The sequence below is a fragment of the Molothrus aeneus genome, chromosome 7 (assembly GCF_037042795.1).
Source record: "Molothrus aeneus isolate 106 chromosome 7, BPBGC_Maene_1.0, whole genome shotgun sequence".
Taxonomy (NCBI): Eukaryota; Metazoa; Chordata; class Aves; order Passeriformes; family Icteridae; genus Molothrus; species Molothrus aeneus.
In genome coordinates this window covers 26570672-26588982 of record NC_089652.1, presented here as the reverse complement: position 1 = coordinate 26588982, position 18311 = coordinate 26570672, and the positions used below count along the sequence as shown (strand labels likewise).

Here is an 18311-nt window from a genome sequence, read left to right as displayed (position 1 = left end):
GCTTCTTAGTGTTTCACTAGGCACGTAAATCTGTAAAAACGGCTGAATGCAAAGCTTCAAAAGAATGGTAAGAGGGAAACTACCAGGTCAAAAAACAACTTTAAATCTGATATGAAGCTGTGGGAAAAAATCTGACATAATTCAATCTGCCCCAAAATAACACTGATAACTTGCATTAAGTTCATGCCTCCCATTTTGAACATACCAAGATGTCAGTGAATAGTACACATGACACTGACATTCTTCAGTCATTTACATAGCTACACAAGCAGTAGATTCCTGCAAAGAATCCAGTCTATGTACTGTGTATGACTGCAACTTTGGTGAAAAGTTCAAGTCAGGCATTTTCTAATTAAAAACAACAGAAGACATAGAAAAGCAGAAAGATTAAGTGGCTTGACAGACACCAAAGATAAGATCAGTGGACAAAAAGCAGAGTTACTGCTCAAATCCTGGCTCTGTGTCTAATAAGTTAAATCTCAACTGCATCATTTACAACCTGTCCCTTCCATCTCATTGTCAATATTCATAAAATATCAGTCTTTGCTACTTCATAATTCTCAAAGTGTTTGGCTTACATAGCAACGTCCCTGGTGGTTGCTTCTTGCTGTTGTTTTTGCCTTTTTTTTTTTTTAATTAAGGAGAAATTCAGCAATCTCAGGTTCAATTATATCAATGACTGTAAATGCAGAATACTCTTCTCAGTAAAAAATTTACTGTAAGGATAGAGCTCAACAGCTTTTTGAGCAAACTTGAGCCTGGTATCACCTCTAAATGCTTCTTCACCACATTTGGGGAGGCACATGGGGAACCAGATTGGAGAATTGCTCCAGCTGGAAACTACATAACGAAATTATACTGATTATTTTCAGCCACAGCATTTTCTTGACTTAGCTTACTGCCTGGCTGCTAAAATACTGTTTCTTCTGCCAAGGGGTATGAGAAAACAAGGACAAACGCAGTAACGAAAGCAACATCTTTTCTTCCTGTGGCAGCAACAGCTTATGCCACTGTAAAGTATTTGTGTAGCCATGGATTTAAAAAGGTATGGCATTCATTCCTGCCTAGACAACCCTTTCTCTGGCTGTGAACTAACCTGTTTGCTAAATGATTCATTCTTAAGAAAAGCTTTGTTACTTATTTTTTTAATTGAACATTTTCACAGTGCTTAGGTAGACAATGCGACTGTGCACAAACGAACTGGCAGAGCAGGGGGCACCTCTTGGAGAGAAAGAGTTCATTTTAAAGCAAATTTACTGCCAAAAAAGTAACAGTACCAATCTTGTAAAATATCTTAACTCAAAGAGCACAAAGATTCTCAAAGAAAATTTTTGTAAAAGAAAATAAATATACACATGTATTTTTAATTTAAGCTTCATATTTTACAAAGTGATGTTGTGTTGCGAGGATTTTGTATCCTCCCCCAGTTCATCCCCTGTCTCTCCTACCCTTTTTTCTTTCCTTTTTAAGAGTCAACCTCAAAATATGAATGATGAAAGTGGAGAAACAAGAATAAACACTCTAGGAAGTTTGAAATGAAACATTTAATTTACTTTTAATTTATTGTACTTTAATCACTTAAGAAACTGGTACATGTCAGCCACTGACGATGCACTCTAATTACCACATCTGGCTATGCCAATTTGGTTACTGTTACTCATAACTCAGATGTTCACAGTCAAGGATCTATACTGGCTTTCAAAGAAAAAAATCTGGAGTGAAAAGAGTTTCTTGGAGAAGTAAACAGTTACTACTGCACCCCGGTCTGAGATTTATAGGCCAGGTGGCAGGTCGTGACACCTCTTCAGGTTCAATTTATGCTCCTCAAAGCCTTAGAAATGTTGCTGGAGCCACCAGGAATTTGCCTACAGAGCCGACTCCAGCTCCAAAGATTACTGCTCTGCTTATGCAGAGACACCAATTTAAACTTGAGTACTTTTTAAGTGTTAACTCTTGCTATTAAGTGTTTGTGGGCATTCCTGGCCTCAAATCAAACATCCTAGGCACTAAGCAGCACTGGATATATTCATTACATTGCTTCAGAGATTTACAAATTGACTTTACCACCCTCTATAAACGCCTATCTGTACAGTCACTTTGCAAATAAAGATGTCAAAGGGTTTCTCTGACTCTAGATTATTTGGGGTTCAGGATATCATAAGAGTTATTTCTGCTAAGTCAACAGCACTGCTCAATCAAGCTGACTTCCTAGCACTACCTAAACACTCCACGATTAAAAAAGAAAGGGAAGAAAGAGCTGTGTGGAGCAGCCAGTCTTGAAGCAGCTTTTCTTTCTAGTCAGCAGTTCCAACACCAGCACAACTGTGATTGCAGCCAAAATCCTCTGGAACTAGTCAGGTCTCGCAGATCCACACCTTCCTAACTTCCTAATGCTCAGTTCTGTGAGCTTAAAACAAGTCACAAACAACTATAACACATGGTAATGGAAAAACAGAGCACATCACTTCTGGTGCTGCTGCTCATCCTGTTGGCCAAAAACAGGTATGCAATTAGGCAAGCAGAATAGGCACGTGCATATTAAGGAAGCTTTAGAAATGTAAAACAGTGGCTAACACCTCACTCGGAATAAAGCACCATGCCATGAGACAATCCCTACTATATAATCTGCCCTGAGGAGGGGAAGGAAGCAGATTTTTCCTCTTCCCCTCCCCTCTCAAGTTAGCACTAAAAACTGTGTCCACCTCTGACACAAAACCAGACCAAACCCAACCCACACAGAAATTCCTGCTGGTACTTCTGCTCATCCCCCTCGTCAACAAGTTTCACCAAGAGATTCACCTTCTTTGTCAAGACAGATAGCTCACCAAAAAGAAAACCCAATTCACCAAACAGGCTGCTCTCTCTAAGTTTTATCCTGGCACAAAAATTGCATTAAAACATTAGAAGGTGTTCAGTGCATAAGGCATGATGACATCCAGCAAACATTCTCGAATTTCAGTGAATACCAAAGTTAACTATTCTTTCAGAACCTTTTTATGAGCAGCAACTTAGTGGACATCAAGGCACAGGGCCGACTACCAACAGCAAACAGCAATGCCTTTACCTAACTTGCAAACAGCAATCCACATCAGAATAACACAACCCAAGCGTATTTCAAAAACACACTTGGATCACTCATACCGGTAAGTCCACGCTGACATCTGTGCCGTCCAGCAGCGCCACTCGGCAGGTGATGATGGATTTGGCATCCCCAGCTGCAGGGATGTGGGTTGCAGCCCTTTGGGCCTCTCTCAGCCTTTCCTTCTCCGCATGCTTTCGCATGGACCGGCGTCCCAGCGTGCGGCGGAAAAAGCTCAGCATCTTTGCTACAACACCCAACAGAGAAAATGAACAGGGTTAAGTTTTATACAGAAGAAAAACCCCAAAACCAAAACAAACAAACCTCAAACGGAGTCAGAAAAAAAAAAGAAAAAAAGCTGCAATAAAGTTATTAGAGAATCCCAGACTTTGATAAAGAACCGTCAAGGATCAAACAGATTTTCACTTATATTTAAACACCCACAGTCTTTGGCTGTGAAAGTCTTAGAAAGAGACTTTTGAAAAAAACCCAAACTTCAGAACTGTGAAGACGGCTGGGTGACTTCTTGGGAATACACGAAACTACGCTTAAGGGAAAACACAGCGATCGTGCAGATCACCTACTGCTCTCCGCAATCTTTCAATAGCACAAACGCCACGGCGCGCTCCTCAGAGACGGTGATCTTGCACAGCTGGGAGGCAACTGAGCGCTACATACCACCGGCTCCTCTCCTGGCTCACAGCTCCACCTCTCCCATCGAAAACAAGCGATAAGCGACCCTTCCCGCCTCAGAGCCGCGCTCCCAGCTCTCCGAGCAGGAATGGCTCCAGCAGGACCGGCGAGCGCCCCTTGGGCACGGCGCTTCCCGGCACACACACGGAGCTGTGTGGGGAGCCAGCCCCGAGCACGAGGGGCGACCCCAGACGAGACCCGGCCCCGCCGGGCGCCTTCCCCGCCCGCTCCGACCCCCGCCCTTACATAACGCCCCGGCCCCGCGGCCCCGCTCCGGCCCCGTGGCGGCCCCACCTGCCGGGCTCACCTGCGGGGCGGCGGGAGCGTCCCCACGGCGGCTCCTCCAGGCCCCGGGGGCGGGCAGGGGGCGGTGAAGGAGCCCCGGGAGGGGCCGGGCCGCCGGACATGGCGGAGCGACGTGGGAGGCCCTTAAACGGGCAGCGACGCGCCGGCCATTTCCTCCCCCCGCGCTCACTTACCTGGCGGCTTCCCCGGCCACGCTCTCCTGCTCGGTGGCGGCGCGGAGATGGAGGCGGAGGGCGGCGGGAAGGGAAGGCGGCAGCCGGACGGGAGAAGGAACGCTGTGCTTGCCGCCGCGCCGGGAGCCCATCGCCCCTTTAACGGGGCGGGGCCCGGTGGAGAAGGGGCGCCCCCCCTCCCGTGCCAGGTGGTTTCGCCCGGCGGAGGGGCCGCCGCGGGGGGTGGGGGGCGCGGCGCCGACCACGTGCTGGCCGGAGGGGGGCGGCAGCGCGGAGCCTGGAGCGGGCCGAGGGCCGCGGAGCGGGGGCGGCGGGGCGGCCCCGGGGATGGGGCACCCCTGGGGATTGAGCCTTCGGAACGCCTTTCAGGTTATTTCCCAAAAGTTCTGGAGTTTTTGCTAATGCGGCATGGAAGTTTCCCCTCGGTGGTTTGGCCAGGACTGTGACCAGCCCTCTGCTGTCCAGCGGTAACTGGAACCTTTAGGCAAATGCGCGCTTAAGCCATAAAATTTGTAAGAAAGTCTTATCTTTAAACAGTGCCTGAAAGTGCAGCGGTAGCAGTGTATTAGATCAAGCAGAGCCGTCTACAAGCGAACACTGTTAATATGTATACACTGAAATAAGTGTATATTATACGCTATTATACACTAAATTAGTGTATATTTATACACTGAAATAAGCGACTACAAAATGCAGTTTTGTACTTTAAATGCAGTCGCAGAGCCTGTGCCGGTGCTCCGCGCTTCCATCGCTCTTCTAACGTGTCACTCCAGCCCGGGCCACCAGCCCCGCTCCTCGGCAGCAATTACAGAGGGCTGCACTAGACTGTGCTTTTTTATTACATAAATATTTGTGTCCAAGTCAGTATTTGAGGAAAAGCAATATTAAACTCTTCGTGCGTAATGCCTGCTAAGAGTGACAAAGCTCGGCGTAAAGGAGCTCCAGACACCTCAAAATCCCGGGATAACTGGGACTCCAGCCTATCTAATAGCCTGGGAGAGCAGATACTTGGGCTAAAGATAACACAACATTTTTATGCTCAGCTCTGAATCGCGGGCTGACACCGGTCAGTCCCTGCCAGGCAGTGGAATTGGCATCATGAAACCCACATTAATACCTCAGCTCCAGTGCCTGAATAGACATCGAGTTAACCCTGATGTCATTTACTGAAATGGGGGGCGGGGGGGAATAAAAAGGCTGGCCACCATTTGCCGACGAAGTAACAGGTTGACAACCACTCTCCTGCCGCGGGGAGGAGCAGGGCGAGCTTTGAGGAAAGGTGAGATTCACATTCATGTGCCTATTTATTCAGAAAGGTGAATTACAACAGGGGGGGTAATTTAGATATTGACTTTTTATCAGAGGAGCAAGGACTATGCTTGCTCTCCGTAGCCTGTCATGAAATACCTGTGGGAGCTTGCAATAAAGTTCCCAAAGAAACCATACAAAATCTTACTATATTTAATGTGGAAAAATAATTTATCTTGAGGGTTTGGCAGATATCTGAATTCTCAGATCAACTAACCAATGGTTTGCATATCAAAGATGCTTAGTATGTAGTGGAGATCTGCCAGGTAAATGGGAGTCTCCTGCCAGTTAAGTCTACACCAGTTCACATTCTCCTATACAACAAAGAATTGTAGGGAATTCCCTAATTCTTGGACGTTGTCCCTAAATGTTCTAACCATCTTCAACTATTCCTCAAATTGAGCTTCCTTCCACTCAGTCATTCACAAAGATTATGTCCTTCCTGTAGCTTTAGTGACACAATGACTCAGTAGCTCATTTTTGCAATTTCTACTTCACACCACCCTCTTGCTACTCTTCCTGTAATTACAGTCTACTCCTTCCTTGCTCTTTGCTACTCAGATACAGTCCAAGTATGCACAGTACACATTCAGCTGTGTTATCTGCTGCTTGTCTTATATCCAGTCTTCCAGTTTAAACAAATCTCCTTCTATTGAAAAACCTCTTCTTACATCTGTTTTTCTCGTTAAAGTGCTTTCCCACTGGTTTATATTTTTGTACTTCAAATCCAAACACCCTGTCCTCACTTTAAAGTCCTGTATTTATCAGTAAGAACATACAGGGGTCTCAGACACTCATCCCTCCCGAGAATTCTGTCTTGTGTCCTAAGTCCTTTCATTATCTTTACCCACTTTTGTTTGGAACATCCCCTCACTTTGTGGCAGCAAATACTTCATCACAAGGTTCCATCTGGAGTTTTTGTTCTTCACATGAGTGTTTATCATACCCTCAGCTTTTTGATCAGATTATCATCTCTACTGAACACTATCGCAAATACACTCACTACATAAAAGGTAATTTAAAAGTTATTTTTCCATTAGAGCAAATCTTGCAGTATTTACATATTTTCAGACAAAAACTTGGGCTGATGCTTTAACCAAGCAACTTAATTCCTGAAAATTTGCAACCTCTTCTAATGCACAATCCACAGGGGTGTATTTATGTCATACAATGCCAAGAAGGAAAATACAAGGTGAACATTATCTGGCACCAGACACAAATAAATGTGGCACAGCAAAACCATGTGTACAGTAGCAAGAAAATCACAAAAAAAAAATTAAACTTTAAATTACTAAAGCACATCTTTATTTTGCAATTAAACAATTAAGATCCACAACTAAACTATATAATATTTTCAAGTCTGTACCTAGACAACTATTTGTCAACTTAAATTAAATATATCCACAAAATATGCATAACAGCATTTTTTCACATAATAGAATGAAATTTTACTTAAGACTAAAACAAGACTTGTTAAATGTTAATTAGCATATTTATCCTGGGAACTGCTGGTTTTCTGTAGAAGTTAGTGTATAATTTTAATGGCAAGAATTTTAATTTTATCAAAATGAGGACAAATACATAAGGCCCTTTAAAGCATACAGTAGCTGCAGTGACAAAAGCTGAATTTATTTTCACATTGTCCAGTGTTGACCAATTTCAAGTTTCCATCGTTTTCCATCAATCACCCTGGCTGCTTAGCCAAGATGATGCATTTAGGTTGTTGGTTTGTTTTTTCCCTCCCCCTCATGTGCTTTTGAACAAATTTATAGGCAGAAGTCTACTTATGGGAAGAGCCTTTGCATCCCCCCAGTATTAATAAAGATACACAAGAGTTAGTCTAAACAATGCAAGAGCTGTTCAACTCTGAGATGATTTACTCCACACTTGCAGTCCATCATTCAGCAGTATGAAACTGAGATGAAATTTGACAACTGAAATCCACAGCTGGAAATGCAAATTAATTACCAGAAGTAACTGGCAAAAATATTGCCACCATCTGATTGTTAATGATGGAACTAAATAATCCTCTTCCCTTTGTATTTACACACAGTATAGCACCTGTTACAGAAAAAAACCCCAAACCTTACACAAACAGCCCTGCCAAATTGACTGGTTAAAATGGGATCACTGGTAAATGAAGCAAACCAAATGGAAAACAAATCTGGATACACTGGATAAGATAAAACCTTCACTCTCTTACCTTAATTTTCCTGTAACATTATTATGGGTTGTTACTGTGGTGCCCCAATGTACTGAGATAATTGCACTGGATCATTTATAGTCTAGTCCTTGTGGATATATTCTAGTTAAAGAACAAAAGAGCTTAACGTAAACTGTTTAACCCTCTCACTCATGTCTCAGGCCCCTGGCCTAGGTGCAAAAGGGTGACAACTTCCTTAAACTTTGTTGTGCATTATCTTTAGTTATCAAAATTCAAATAAGTTAAGTAAAAAAAAAAAATACTGATTTCCAGGTAATTGATCTAATGTTAAAAATAATGCTTAGCAGAAACATTTACAGTAAACATAGCTAATTTGCAGCTAGATGAGAGAGATCACATAAATTTACAAGTACCCTGTAAGTTTCTATTTGCACCTTTTTTTCCTTTTTTGTTTTTTTTTCCCAAATGTAGGCTTCATATTTGTATTAAGACAGGAAAATTGAGATGATAGAATTATCTTATTAATATCTATTTTCTGAACATCCCTCAGAAACACGTGAACAATCAACAAGAAATGGCTGGAACAACAGCAAGCATTCGTACCAGGGTGTAAGCCAAATCATCTCTGTACAGAAACCCATTAAGCATCTCTCTCCAAACCCAATTTATTTTGTCCCATAGTTCAGTCAGTAGTAAGCATGACATAAAGTGCTACTATTCAAACATCAAAACACTTTGAAAAAAATTATCCTTTAAAATGTGTAAGCTTGCTAAATATGAAATACCACAACCAACAAGCTGCCAGCCAGTCTGTGAACCATCATTCTTGCTACAGCAGACTAGAATCAGACATTTTAGTGGCTTTTTCAAATAAGGCTACTAATCAAAATGTCTAAATTTTAAAAATGGAATATTTCAGCTTTTTTTTGAGAAACTTGCTAATGTCTCCTTTTTACCATTGAAATCTCAATGAGCAAAACATGCCAAAGCCAATAGTCAGAACTTACAGCCTATGCACCAGATCAAAACTTGTAGCAGGAGAAGTCCTATGAAAATATAGACACCTGTGGGAGTAACAAGCACAGAGGTAAAATCCAGTGATAAGGAACTGGCCTTCTTTGCAGACTTCTAAACAAACAAGTGACTAAGTGCAGTGGGATAACAGAGACTGGACAGAACAGTTACACTGAAACAAACCAACCATTTCCTCCTTCTAACAGCTTCCAAATCACCACTAATTATAAATACCTGCATATTCATGCAAGGTCCACAGTTAATCAATGAATATGTTTTTACCAATCTTAATACTGGATCCTAGCACTAGAAGCAGCAATGGGAAAGAACTTTTTCAGTCTCAAGACAAAAGATGGGTACACTAAAATTGGCAAATACACCCAACCCAGCTGACTGGGGACCTGAGATGTGAGCTATAAAAAAGACTGCAACTGATATTAGAGGACATCATTCCTCTGCTTGGTAGAAGTCCAAATATGCAAAATTTTCATGTGGACCATAACCAAATCACTCCTTTTATCCTCAGGGCTGAGGGGCTTGCTGATTGCCTGCACAGTAGCTCTACAGTCAAAACTACAGCATATGTACTGGACGACCTTCTTTTGCTTGGAAATTGTAGAGCTTGGTGCATCTGTAGAGCTTTTCATGCTCATGCTAATTCCCTGAGCCACCAAACATCACCCACATACCTGCACACACTGCATAAGCATAAAAATATCACATAATTCAGCTCCACAGCATGCCTGGAGCTCCAATATCTCTATGCCAGACCTTCCCTTCATCCTGTTCCCTGGGGCAGCACAACTGCAGCACATCTGCTGCATTTTGGCCCTTCCACAGGTACCATGAAGCTTTTTGGAAGGTCTCCACGGAAAGTTGCCAACTACACAAGTTCCATAACAACCTCCTCATGTTCCTTAATGTCCCAACTGCTTTCTCACCCTTTCTTTACTAGATGGTGTGCCAGACTGTAATCAGATAATCTAAAAGAAGTGTTATTGCTTTATCTATATGGCATATAAGCTTTTGAGATTTAACAGAGAAACGTGGAAGAAATGTCAGCTAGCATTAAATCTAGCGAGAAAAATCCCCAGGCGTTCTCTTTTTCATAATGGGGAGAGAATAGATAAAAATAAAATGCATAAAAGCAGTATTTTACTGCTTAAGACCTACAAGTGATTGAAAATACCAAATGCTTCCAAGTTCAGGATAAATGAAATTTTCAGCCCTCAGTTACCTGGGATATCTAATGCAGTATTTCTCAAAGTGGACTGGCTGACAGTCTGTAGGTGGTTTATTAAACAATACCTGTATCTTATTTCATATTTAGCAAAAGTAAAAAATGCTCCCAAAAACCACTTAAAGCCCCCACTAGAGCCCCATGTCTTTCTACTAAAAAACCCCCTTCAAATCCATTTTAAACAAGAGATGGTAGTGGTAGTTTTCAATCTGAACCTAAAAATAAAACCAAAAATCCTAACATTTTACATTGGCACAAATTTGTCATAATATTGCTCTTATTTACAATGAAAACTACTGGTTTGTTTTTTTTTTCTTTAACTGGATTTGCATCATGGAAGTGTTAGAAACATACTCTTTCCCACACCCACCCAACATTTTTCCTAATCAAATGGTATGAAAATAATTATTCATAAAATCCAACAGTCATAACACCAATCACATATAGCTCTATAAGTCATTATGTCTGAAAGATACATTCATGTTTTGTACAGCATGAAACATACAAAAACTTCTTTAAAAAACTCTTAAGGATGATACAGATCTTCATAACCCAAAGTAAAATATTAAGCAGTTTTGCTTTTTTTGGCCATATAAAAATATTTTAAAGGCCATTTATACCACAACAGGTAGAAAAATTTAAATGACTGATTTATGCTGTAGAAAGGCTTCAGTGCTATTCTCTTTCCCAAGCAGTTTTTGGTTACCTTTATCCTGGCTTTGGAGAAGCCAAAAGCCACTGAGTTGCTAATGGCCAATTAATTAAGAATAGGTACTTTGTTTCAATTTTTTCCCCAGTGCAGCTAGTTAATAACCTACAAGTCAGTGCAGAGGAAAATTTTGAGGAGATCTACTATTGTTGCCTGTGTTTGTAATCAAAACAGTAATGACAGATGACCAATAATACATATCCCACGCTTAATTGTGGTATAAATGGGACTTTTGAACTTGAACTGCTATGGCAATTTTACATAAGAATATTTAAATATGTGCCATACCAATGCTATATAATGCTGCATAAACTCCATTTCTGATTTCCCTCAGGATAACAGGGCAAATGCTATTTTTGTTTACAACTTAACTATGAAGAAAATTTCTTTCAGTATAATGGATGATTTTTTTTTTTTTATTTTTGGACAGTAAGTGCTGAGTTCAATATAACCTTCTAACTAGCCAGTAACTCAGCTAATGACCTCATCATATGGAAGTTAAAGAATTATAAAAAAGAATTTTCATTTGTTGCAAATGGCTTAAAATATAACTGAGATTAAAGCTACCATATTACTCTTTTTCAGTTCAGCTCAGATCCAGAGATTCTTGAAAAATTTATTTTTCACTGAGGGATAACATTGACTTCAGCATCAAATCTAGAAATATAAGTAACAGGGCCACAGCCCTCCTAATATTATTTTGTTTTCTAAAAATATTTAAAACTCTATCTTTCATTTGGCATTGTAGTTCTTGTTCATTACTAAGTCATAAGCCAGGATTTCACGTTGTCTGAATCCCTTTTCATTTAATAGTTCATAGCTGATCTGTTTCAAATGTCCATAGAACAAAGTATATTATACAATATAATTCTTCAATAGTTAAAAATTATTTAGCGTAGAACTTTCCATTTAAATTCTATGCTATGTATATAGCTTACAACAAAATTTAATGGATAAACATTTTCAGGAAACCAATACAATAAATTAAAACTTTTAAATAGAGGGCACAAAGTTATGCTGTCAGAGGGCAGTCAAATAAGTGACTCTTTTTTTCTTACAGTATATTACACTGGGTACCTTGCTTCTGACTTGGTTTCTGCTATACTAGAAAAATATTTAAAAATGGGGACACTTATGCATCTTTAGAATGAGCTCAGATACTGTATCAGACAGACATTTCTTACAAATCTTCTACCTACTTAAATAAGATGCGACCCATACCAACTGGAACAATTTTGCACAAGCATAACAGAAGGCGACTGGGGTCATTATGAAATTAAAATTAAGTTCTGGGATAACTTCATAGTGTTCTCCTCCCTTCTCCCCTCCAAACAAATAAAAGAAAATAAAGGCAGACCTGTACGAACATGGCTTGAAATCAACTATGAGGACTGAATAGGTTAATTAGAAGGTAATGGAATTAAGTCACATCTGATTGTAAGTTCAACTTAATTATCAGTGCTATTAAAGAGTTATGTCTAATCGAGCAAAACAGCTATTCTCAATAAAAGGATAAAACAAGGTATCAGCTTCTAATGACCTACCAGCATTTTGTAGTAAGATGCTAGTAAGTTACTAGTTGGAAGGAATGAAGGAATGTGTCAGATTTTTGATATAATTACAGCACAGCAGCATACAATGCTCATTCATTATGTTGGTAGAGGTGCTTTTGCTACAGAGTAGCACACAGGTACTTGTATAACAGAAGAGGGAATGGTATTTCCATGACCCCTTGTGGTAACATACTCCAAGCACCAAGGGCCATTTAAAAAATCTGAACCCATTAAGATAAATATGACAGGACAATACCACCCCCATGGAATCATGAGTGCCTTTCACTGGATGTACGCTGTAAGTCTCAAGGCACTTAAGGGGTTAAGACATAATGCATGCACTAGTTCCCATCACATAATCTGAAGTCACACAAATCAGAATACACCAGTGTATGACACACAAGCTGTGCCAAAGAAATGCTGTTTATTTATGTGTTGGTTTTTTAAAATTTTTATTGTTATTATTTTGTACAAGATGCTGGTAAGTGGGCATTATGCAGCTACTGCTGGGTTAACAGATGCCAGCTCTCCTCTAACAACCAGCTGGTCTCTAGTAAGGGTGTAGGACAAAGTGTGCTGCATCAGTAGGCAGTGTGTATCTATCTAGTATTGGCAATATTGCTAATGTTGTAAAAAACAAAACTGTGAGAGTCTGTACATAGTAAATAAACCTAGCACTGGAAAAAGACCATGGCTTAGTGTATTTTTTCATTTGTTTTTCATTTTAAGAGACATGGGTGTAAAACAGAGTGAAATAATTCCAAGCCTTGTTTGTAGCAATTCAACCAGAAGCGCAGTATATGGCACTACAATGAAATATCGGCGATTACCCTGAACACAATCAGTTCTTTCAGTCCATGGTTTGTTCGGAGCAAATCATGAAAATAAAGTCTTCAAACAGATGAAGGTTAGAAGAGTTTCAGAGACTGATTTTGTTTCAACGTAAAGTGCAACAGTGCTGAAGTTTTCAAAGTCCTTTGTCAATTCTTTGCTGTACTTCACTATCATTTCCTGCAAGCAGTATTATGGCACAAAGAATGTTGCCAGTTCATTATAGAGGACAGGATTCCTCAATTGATATCATAGGTTTTTTGCTCTTTACTTATGCAGTGATGCTTGTAAAGGTTTAATAAATCCTTCTTCATACACCTTCAAAATAGCTTCACATACAAATCTGTACTGACTCTGAAAAGGAAAGTAGATTCAGTAAATTGAAAAGAAGTGTAATTGAAAAATGTCATTTGGAAACAGAAAAGGCCTCTAAGATTTCCCCACCCCATTCTCTTGACAGGCCAAGAACTATGTTTCAAAGTTAGTTTAGGAAACATAATACAAAGGGAACTTTAGATGACAGCATTTTGTTTCTCAGCAGAAGAATAGGATGAATGGCACTTTGAAATATATACCGAAAGTCATTACCCAAAACCCCAGTATTATTATTACAACATCACCTATTTAGCCATTTTCTCCTCTTTATTTCCTTGCTGAAATTTCACTGACCTGAGGTTTCCATGCCCTTGGATTTAGAAGCCATAGTTTCAAAGCACTTTTTCATACTTACATTAACTCAGGCATGTTACTGGCACCTCCCTGTCAGATCTGATTTAAAAGAAATGTTTCATGTTTTAAAAACCCAAACCTTCTGTTTCTTAACATTATAGGTCTAACTCTTCAAGGCACTGAAGTCTAGCACCTGCATACACAGAGGTGACTAAAAGTTTATTTTATTCAAATAACAGTTAAAAAACCCGACAGTAATCAAATTAGAATATAATGAAAACAAATTGAAATGAATGCAAAGCACCACAACTCACACTGCATCCTGCACAATGAGTCTATGCTAGTTAGAACTCCAGCACACCTGCACTGTCAGTGTTGTGGAACAGCCCTCTCTATGCAGCAGTTAGTGATGTCAGATCTTAAGAGATTAACATATGAACACATCTAGCACTAGAGCCATTATTTGCTATCCTGTCGCGTGTATATAAAGGAGTTCATTTCTCTCCTTGGGGTAAATCCGCGATTGTCCCCAGCGCGCCCCGAGGGCGGCGGAGCGGGCCGCGCACAGCGCCCCCCCGCGGACAGCGAGCGAACCGCGCCGTACACAGGGGCCCAGCTCCGGCTGCCGGAGGAGGAATGGGAACGGCGGATGGGCATGGAACCTTAAAAAAACCCCAATTCCTTTATTAGACCTTCTCCCTCCGATGCAGTTAACACCTGCTTTTCACTGAACCTTGAAGTTTTTTGTTTTCCAAGAAAAATTAGGAAGCCAGATTATATTGAGCACATACTGTGAAAAAATGCAGTTAGAACTCTCACCAGTGCAACTCCTACCTTTACTAATAACACTTTCTCCCCCTCCACATATGTTAGAAAGACAGCCATCCATCCTAAAAAACTGTGACAAACAGCAAGAGCCATCCTTTGCTATTTTTCATGTATCATCACCTTTCCCATCCTTCCTGTGCTACCTGAATACAACAACTTTTTAGTGAAACATGAGTACTGGAACATGAATTCAGCACCACTAAATGACTGATGAACTAGAAATGGAGACACATACATACTTTTTGTCAGCCTTAGCACTCTCTGAAGAACAAAAAAAATTTATTCAAATTTTATTCAAGGAACAGCAGCGCAGATATGAAAATTACTACAGCAACTACCTTGAAGTAATTGTGATTCAATACTGGATCTAGTGCCTTTTCTCCTTCAGGATGCTTTCTCTCTAAATGCTGTATACTGTGAGTAAAACTACACCAATTACTCATGATTACTCTTTCAAAAAAATAAAAAAAAACTGGAACTATCCAAAGTTTGGAACAACCAAAAATCCAATCTTCTTCTTTTTTTCTTTCTGAAAGACAACACAACTCAAACTTTTCACCCTTTTTAGGTACTTTCTAAAAATGTAAACACTAAACTAAAGTGCTCTTAGAGATAAGAAACACCTGACTGATACAATAACATGTCTCTAAATCTGTTCTAAAACTCATACAAATCTGAAATATAATACACGAATTATCTCACAAAACTCAAACTTTACAGGTGCACAATAAGTTGTGGTATCTTAAGGTATGAAACCCTCAAAAGAATCCTTTAGTAAGTTACTCTTTTTAGACTAAAGAAAAAGGTACTTAGGATTGCTTTGATGCATCTCACATGAGATTTAATACACTGATGTTTACAAATATTATTTATCTGATAACTTGTCTTTAAGTCATTTACAGAGCATAATTAAGGCTTTTTTCCATTACAACTAAGGCATCATAAAATCACTGAATTTCATCACTGAAGTTTTTTCTTGCATACTTTGGTTCTTTCTGTGTTTATCTTTTATACTACTCCCATTCTTAACACCTGGAATTACGCTCCTTCTTTCTTCTCTGAGTAATTTTTACACTGCTTAAAATTAACCCTTTTTGTCATTATTTCCCAGGTATCCCTGAAACAGCTGTTGCTCTTTTTTCAAGTTTTCTCTGTAGAAATTTAAAGAACTGCTCCTTTCCAATAGCCTTAAGAATTTATTTTTACCTGGAGCCAAGGTAACAGCTACACTGGGTAAAGGTGATCTCTGCATTATGATCAACAAGTGCATTAAAAATCCATCCAGTATGACTGGATCACAGGAAATCATTGTTCTGCAGCCCAGAACAGCAGGGATGATACTCACAGGTGTTTGGATCATCATGGCTCTTTGATCTCTCATGGTTCTTACAATATCTAGAGGATAAACAGGCTGATTGCACTCAATGAGACACATTGCTGTCTCCATCGTGATCAGAACCCCTGTCCGGCCAATCCCAGCACTGGAACAGCAACAAAAACACAAAGTGGAAAATGAAATCAAGTGTCTGGAGTACTGCTCATGCTTATAGATCTTCCTTCTCCTGGATTCTCAGGGTTGCCCATTGTGGCTCCCATACTGCTGGGGCAGGGACAGGACTGGTTGTGTGTGTGTCTGGAAGCAGCCTCAGTCCTGCCTGAACAGAGCAGAATCCATCAGCACCCATCAGAACTGCCCCTCCTTGGAGGAGGAAGTGCCTCACCCAGCCACTCCCCTGAGCAGAACTGACAGAGATAGATGTCTGTTGAGATCCCGTTACAAACCACACTAACATCTAGGGGATAACAAAACACGAGTGCATGCCGGACACGTTGTCAGTTGGACCATTGCTGAAATGATTTCTGCAAAGTTGGGCCAATAAAATCATATTCATGTCCTTCAAGCAATGCATACCTTCCTATTTCCAAGTAAATAAAGGAACAATTACTAGAAACCTCTGTAGGGTGACAATAAGGACTGTTTTCTTGTTATTAAGAGGGATACATGATAGCAATCCCTTTCAAGACAAGGAAGTACCATAAGATAGACATATCAAAATGGCAAAATTATCGAGAGCTAACAGACAAACATTTTTTCCTTAAAAATAAAACAAATCTAAAGATTCATCTACTTTTATATACACATAGGCTTTTCCAGAAGTGGCAAGCCTTAAAGACTGAATATTTAATCTTGAATTCAATGAAGAGTTTGAAATTTTTCAATTAATGATGCACTTTTGAAATAGACAACAAATATTTCCCCATACTGCAATATAGGAACAAATACATATTTTGAAATGCCAGCATTATTCTAACTCATATAATAAATCAAAGTATTTGGATCTAAAGTGATTAATATAAACGTTTCAAACTTTGAAAGTCACTTGTTCTGATTTTAAAAAGCTACTTCAAATTAAGTCTGGATAAACTACTATTTAAATCTTTGTCCAGGAGGTGGCATTAAAGCTACTCTATATTTCAGTGATGTCACAAGAATTTTAAGACAAGATGTACATTTGCTGGTTATATAAAATGATTCAGTAATATTTATATTTCTAGAATTTATGCATATAGAACTTAAATGTAGAATGCTTTATCAAATCCAAGTACAAACAAACAGTAACTGTCAAAGAACCTAATGACTCATTTTACAATTTCAAAAGATTCAGAGGGCAACAACAATAGAAAATGTGATAATTTCCCTATGACAAACATAAGGTAGGGTAGGACTCTTCAGCTTAGAAAAGGCAATTGCTGATTGATGGAGTAGAACACTGAGACAGGGCATGAAAATCATGAAGGGCATGGGCAGGATGGGTGGTTCCTATCTCATCTAGAACAAGAATTAGAAACTGTTCAACAAAACTAGTAAGAGCTTGTAGAGATAAAAATAACCACATGACACAACATCAGAAACTAGTGGTTTATGCAGCTCAATATAACAAAAACCTTTCCAACGCCTTAAGGTATTGGTTGCTTTATAATCTCTATGAGTTTGGACCATTTTGTTTTTAAGTTATTATTATTGTACAAAATAAAATAATTTTCCATTAGCTACTTTGATTCCTCACAATAAGGTTGATGGCTTAGTCCTGAAAACAAATTTTGTTGCACTAATGCCCTGTCCTATTATACTGAAGAGGTGTTAAAAATAGAGTGCATGCACCATATGGAGGAACACCTGGGCTCCTTCTGCTTGACTCTCTGCTGGAATTTGGTTATACTTCCCAACAGCCACCAAGTTGGGCCAATTAAGTAAATTATGTGATAATCCATCTCTTTTCTTCTGTGAAACATAAATTTTTCATAAAGCTTCAATTGAAATTATCAGTTTGGAGCTGAACTGGTGCCTCCTTGAGATGAATGAAACTGTTCCTACTCTCCAGTGTTGTTTTTCCAGTGTTTCTGCACATTTTACATCATAGAGGGTGTATTTGGCTGCCCATTTTCACCATCTTTTCACAACCACATTAACCAGAAGTATATCAATAATGGAAGCTGAGAAGCAGTATCAGTTAAGACACTGGCATTCTGGTACTGGTTTCCCTAGTCAGTAAAATTCACCCTGACCTGCATAAAACAGAACTTGAGAGCAGAACTAATGAAATACAATTTCTGATATACAAGGTGTATTTTTCTTTTTCTTTCATCTCCTTCAATACATGTCTAGTTTACTTGTAGTCTTCAAATTTGTTTTATCCCTTACACTTCTCAGCTTCTCTCTGAAAAGAACGATATATGCCTGAC

At 39.6% G+C, this 18311-nt stretch overlaps 2 protein-coding genes across 2 annotated transcripts in view; both read right to left on the bottom strand.

Moving 5' to 3' along the window:
* The window catches only part of EPB41L5 (erythrocyte membrane protein band 4.1 like 5), a 52037-nt gene extending 47901 nt beyond the window's left edge, over positions 1-4136 (bottom strand). The window contains exons 1-2 of the mRNA XM_066553212.1: positions 4080-4136; positions 3142-3326 (exon numbers count right to left, since the gene is read on the bottom strand). Of these exons, the coding sequence (XP_066409309.1) occupies positions 3142-3321 (180 nt within the window). The 5' untranslated portion in view covers positions 3322-3326; positions 4080-4136. The remainder of the gene's footprint in view (positions 1-3141; positions 3327-4079) is intronic.
* Positions 4137-6835: 2699 nt separating this feature from the next.
* Positions 6836-18311, bottom strand: part of PTPN4 (protein tyrosine phosphatase non-receptor type 4) — a 109516-nt gene continuing 98040 nt past the window's right edge. The window contains exons 26-27 of the mRNA XM_066553124.1: positions 15913-16048; positions 6836-13424 (exon numbers count right to left, since the gene is read on the bottom strand). Coding sequence (XP_066409221.1) covers positions 13338-13424; positions 15913-16048 — 223 coding nt within the window. The 3' untranslated portion in view covers positions 6836-13337. The remainder of the gene's footprint in view (positions 13425-15912; positions 16049-18311) is intronic.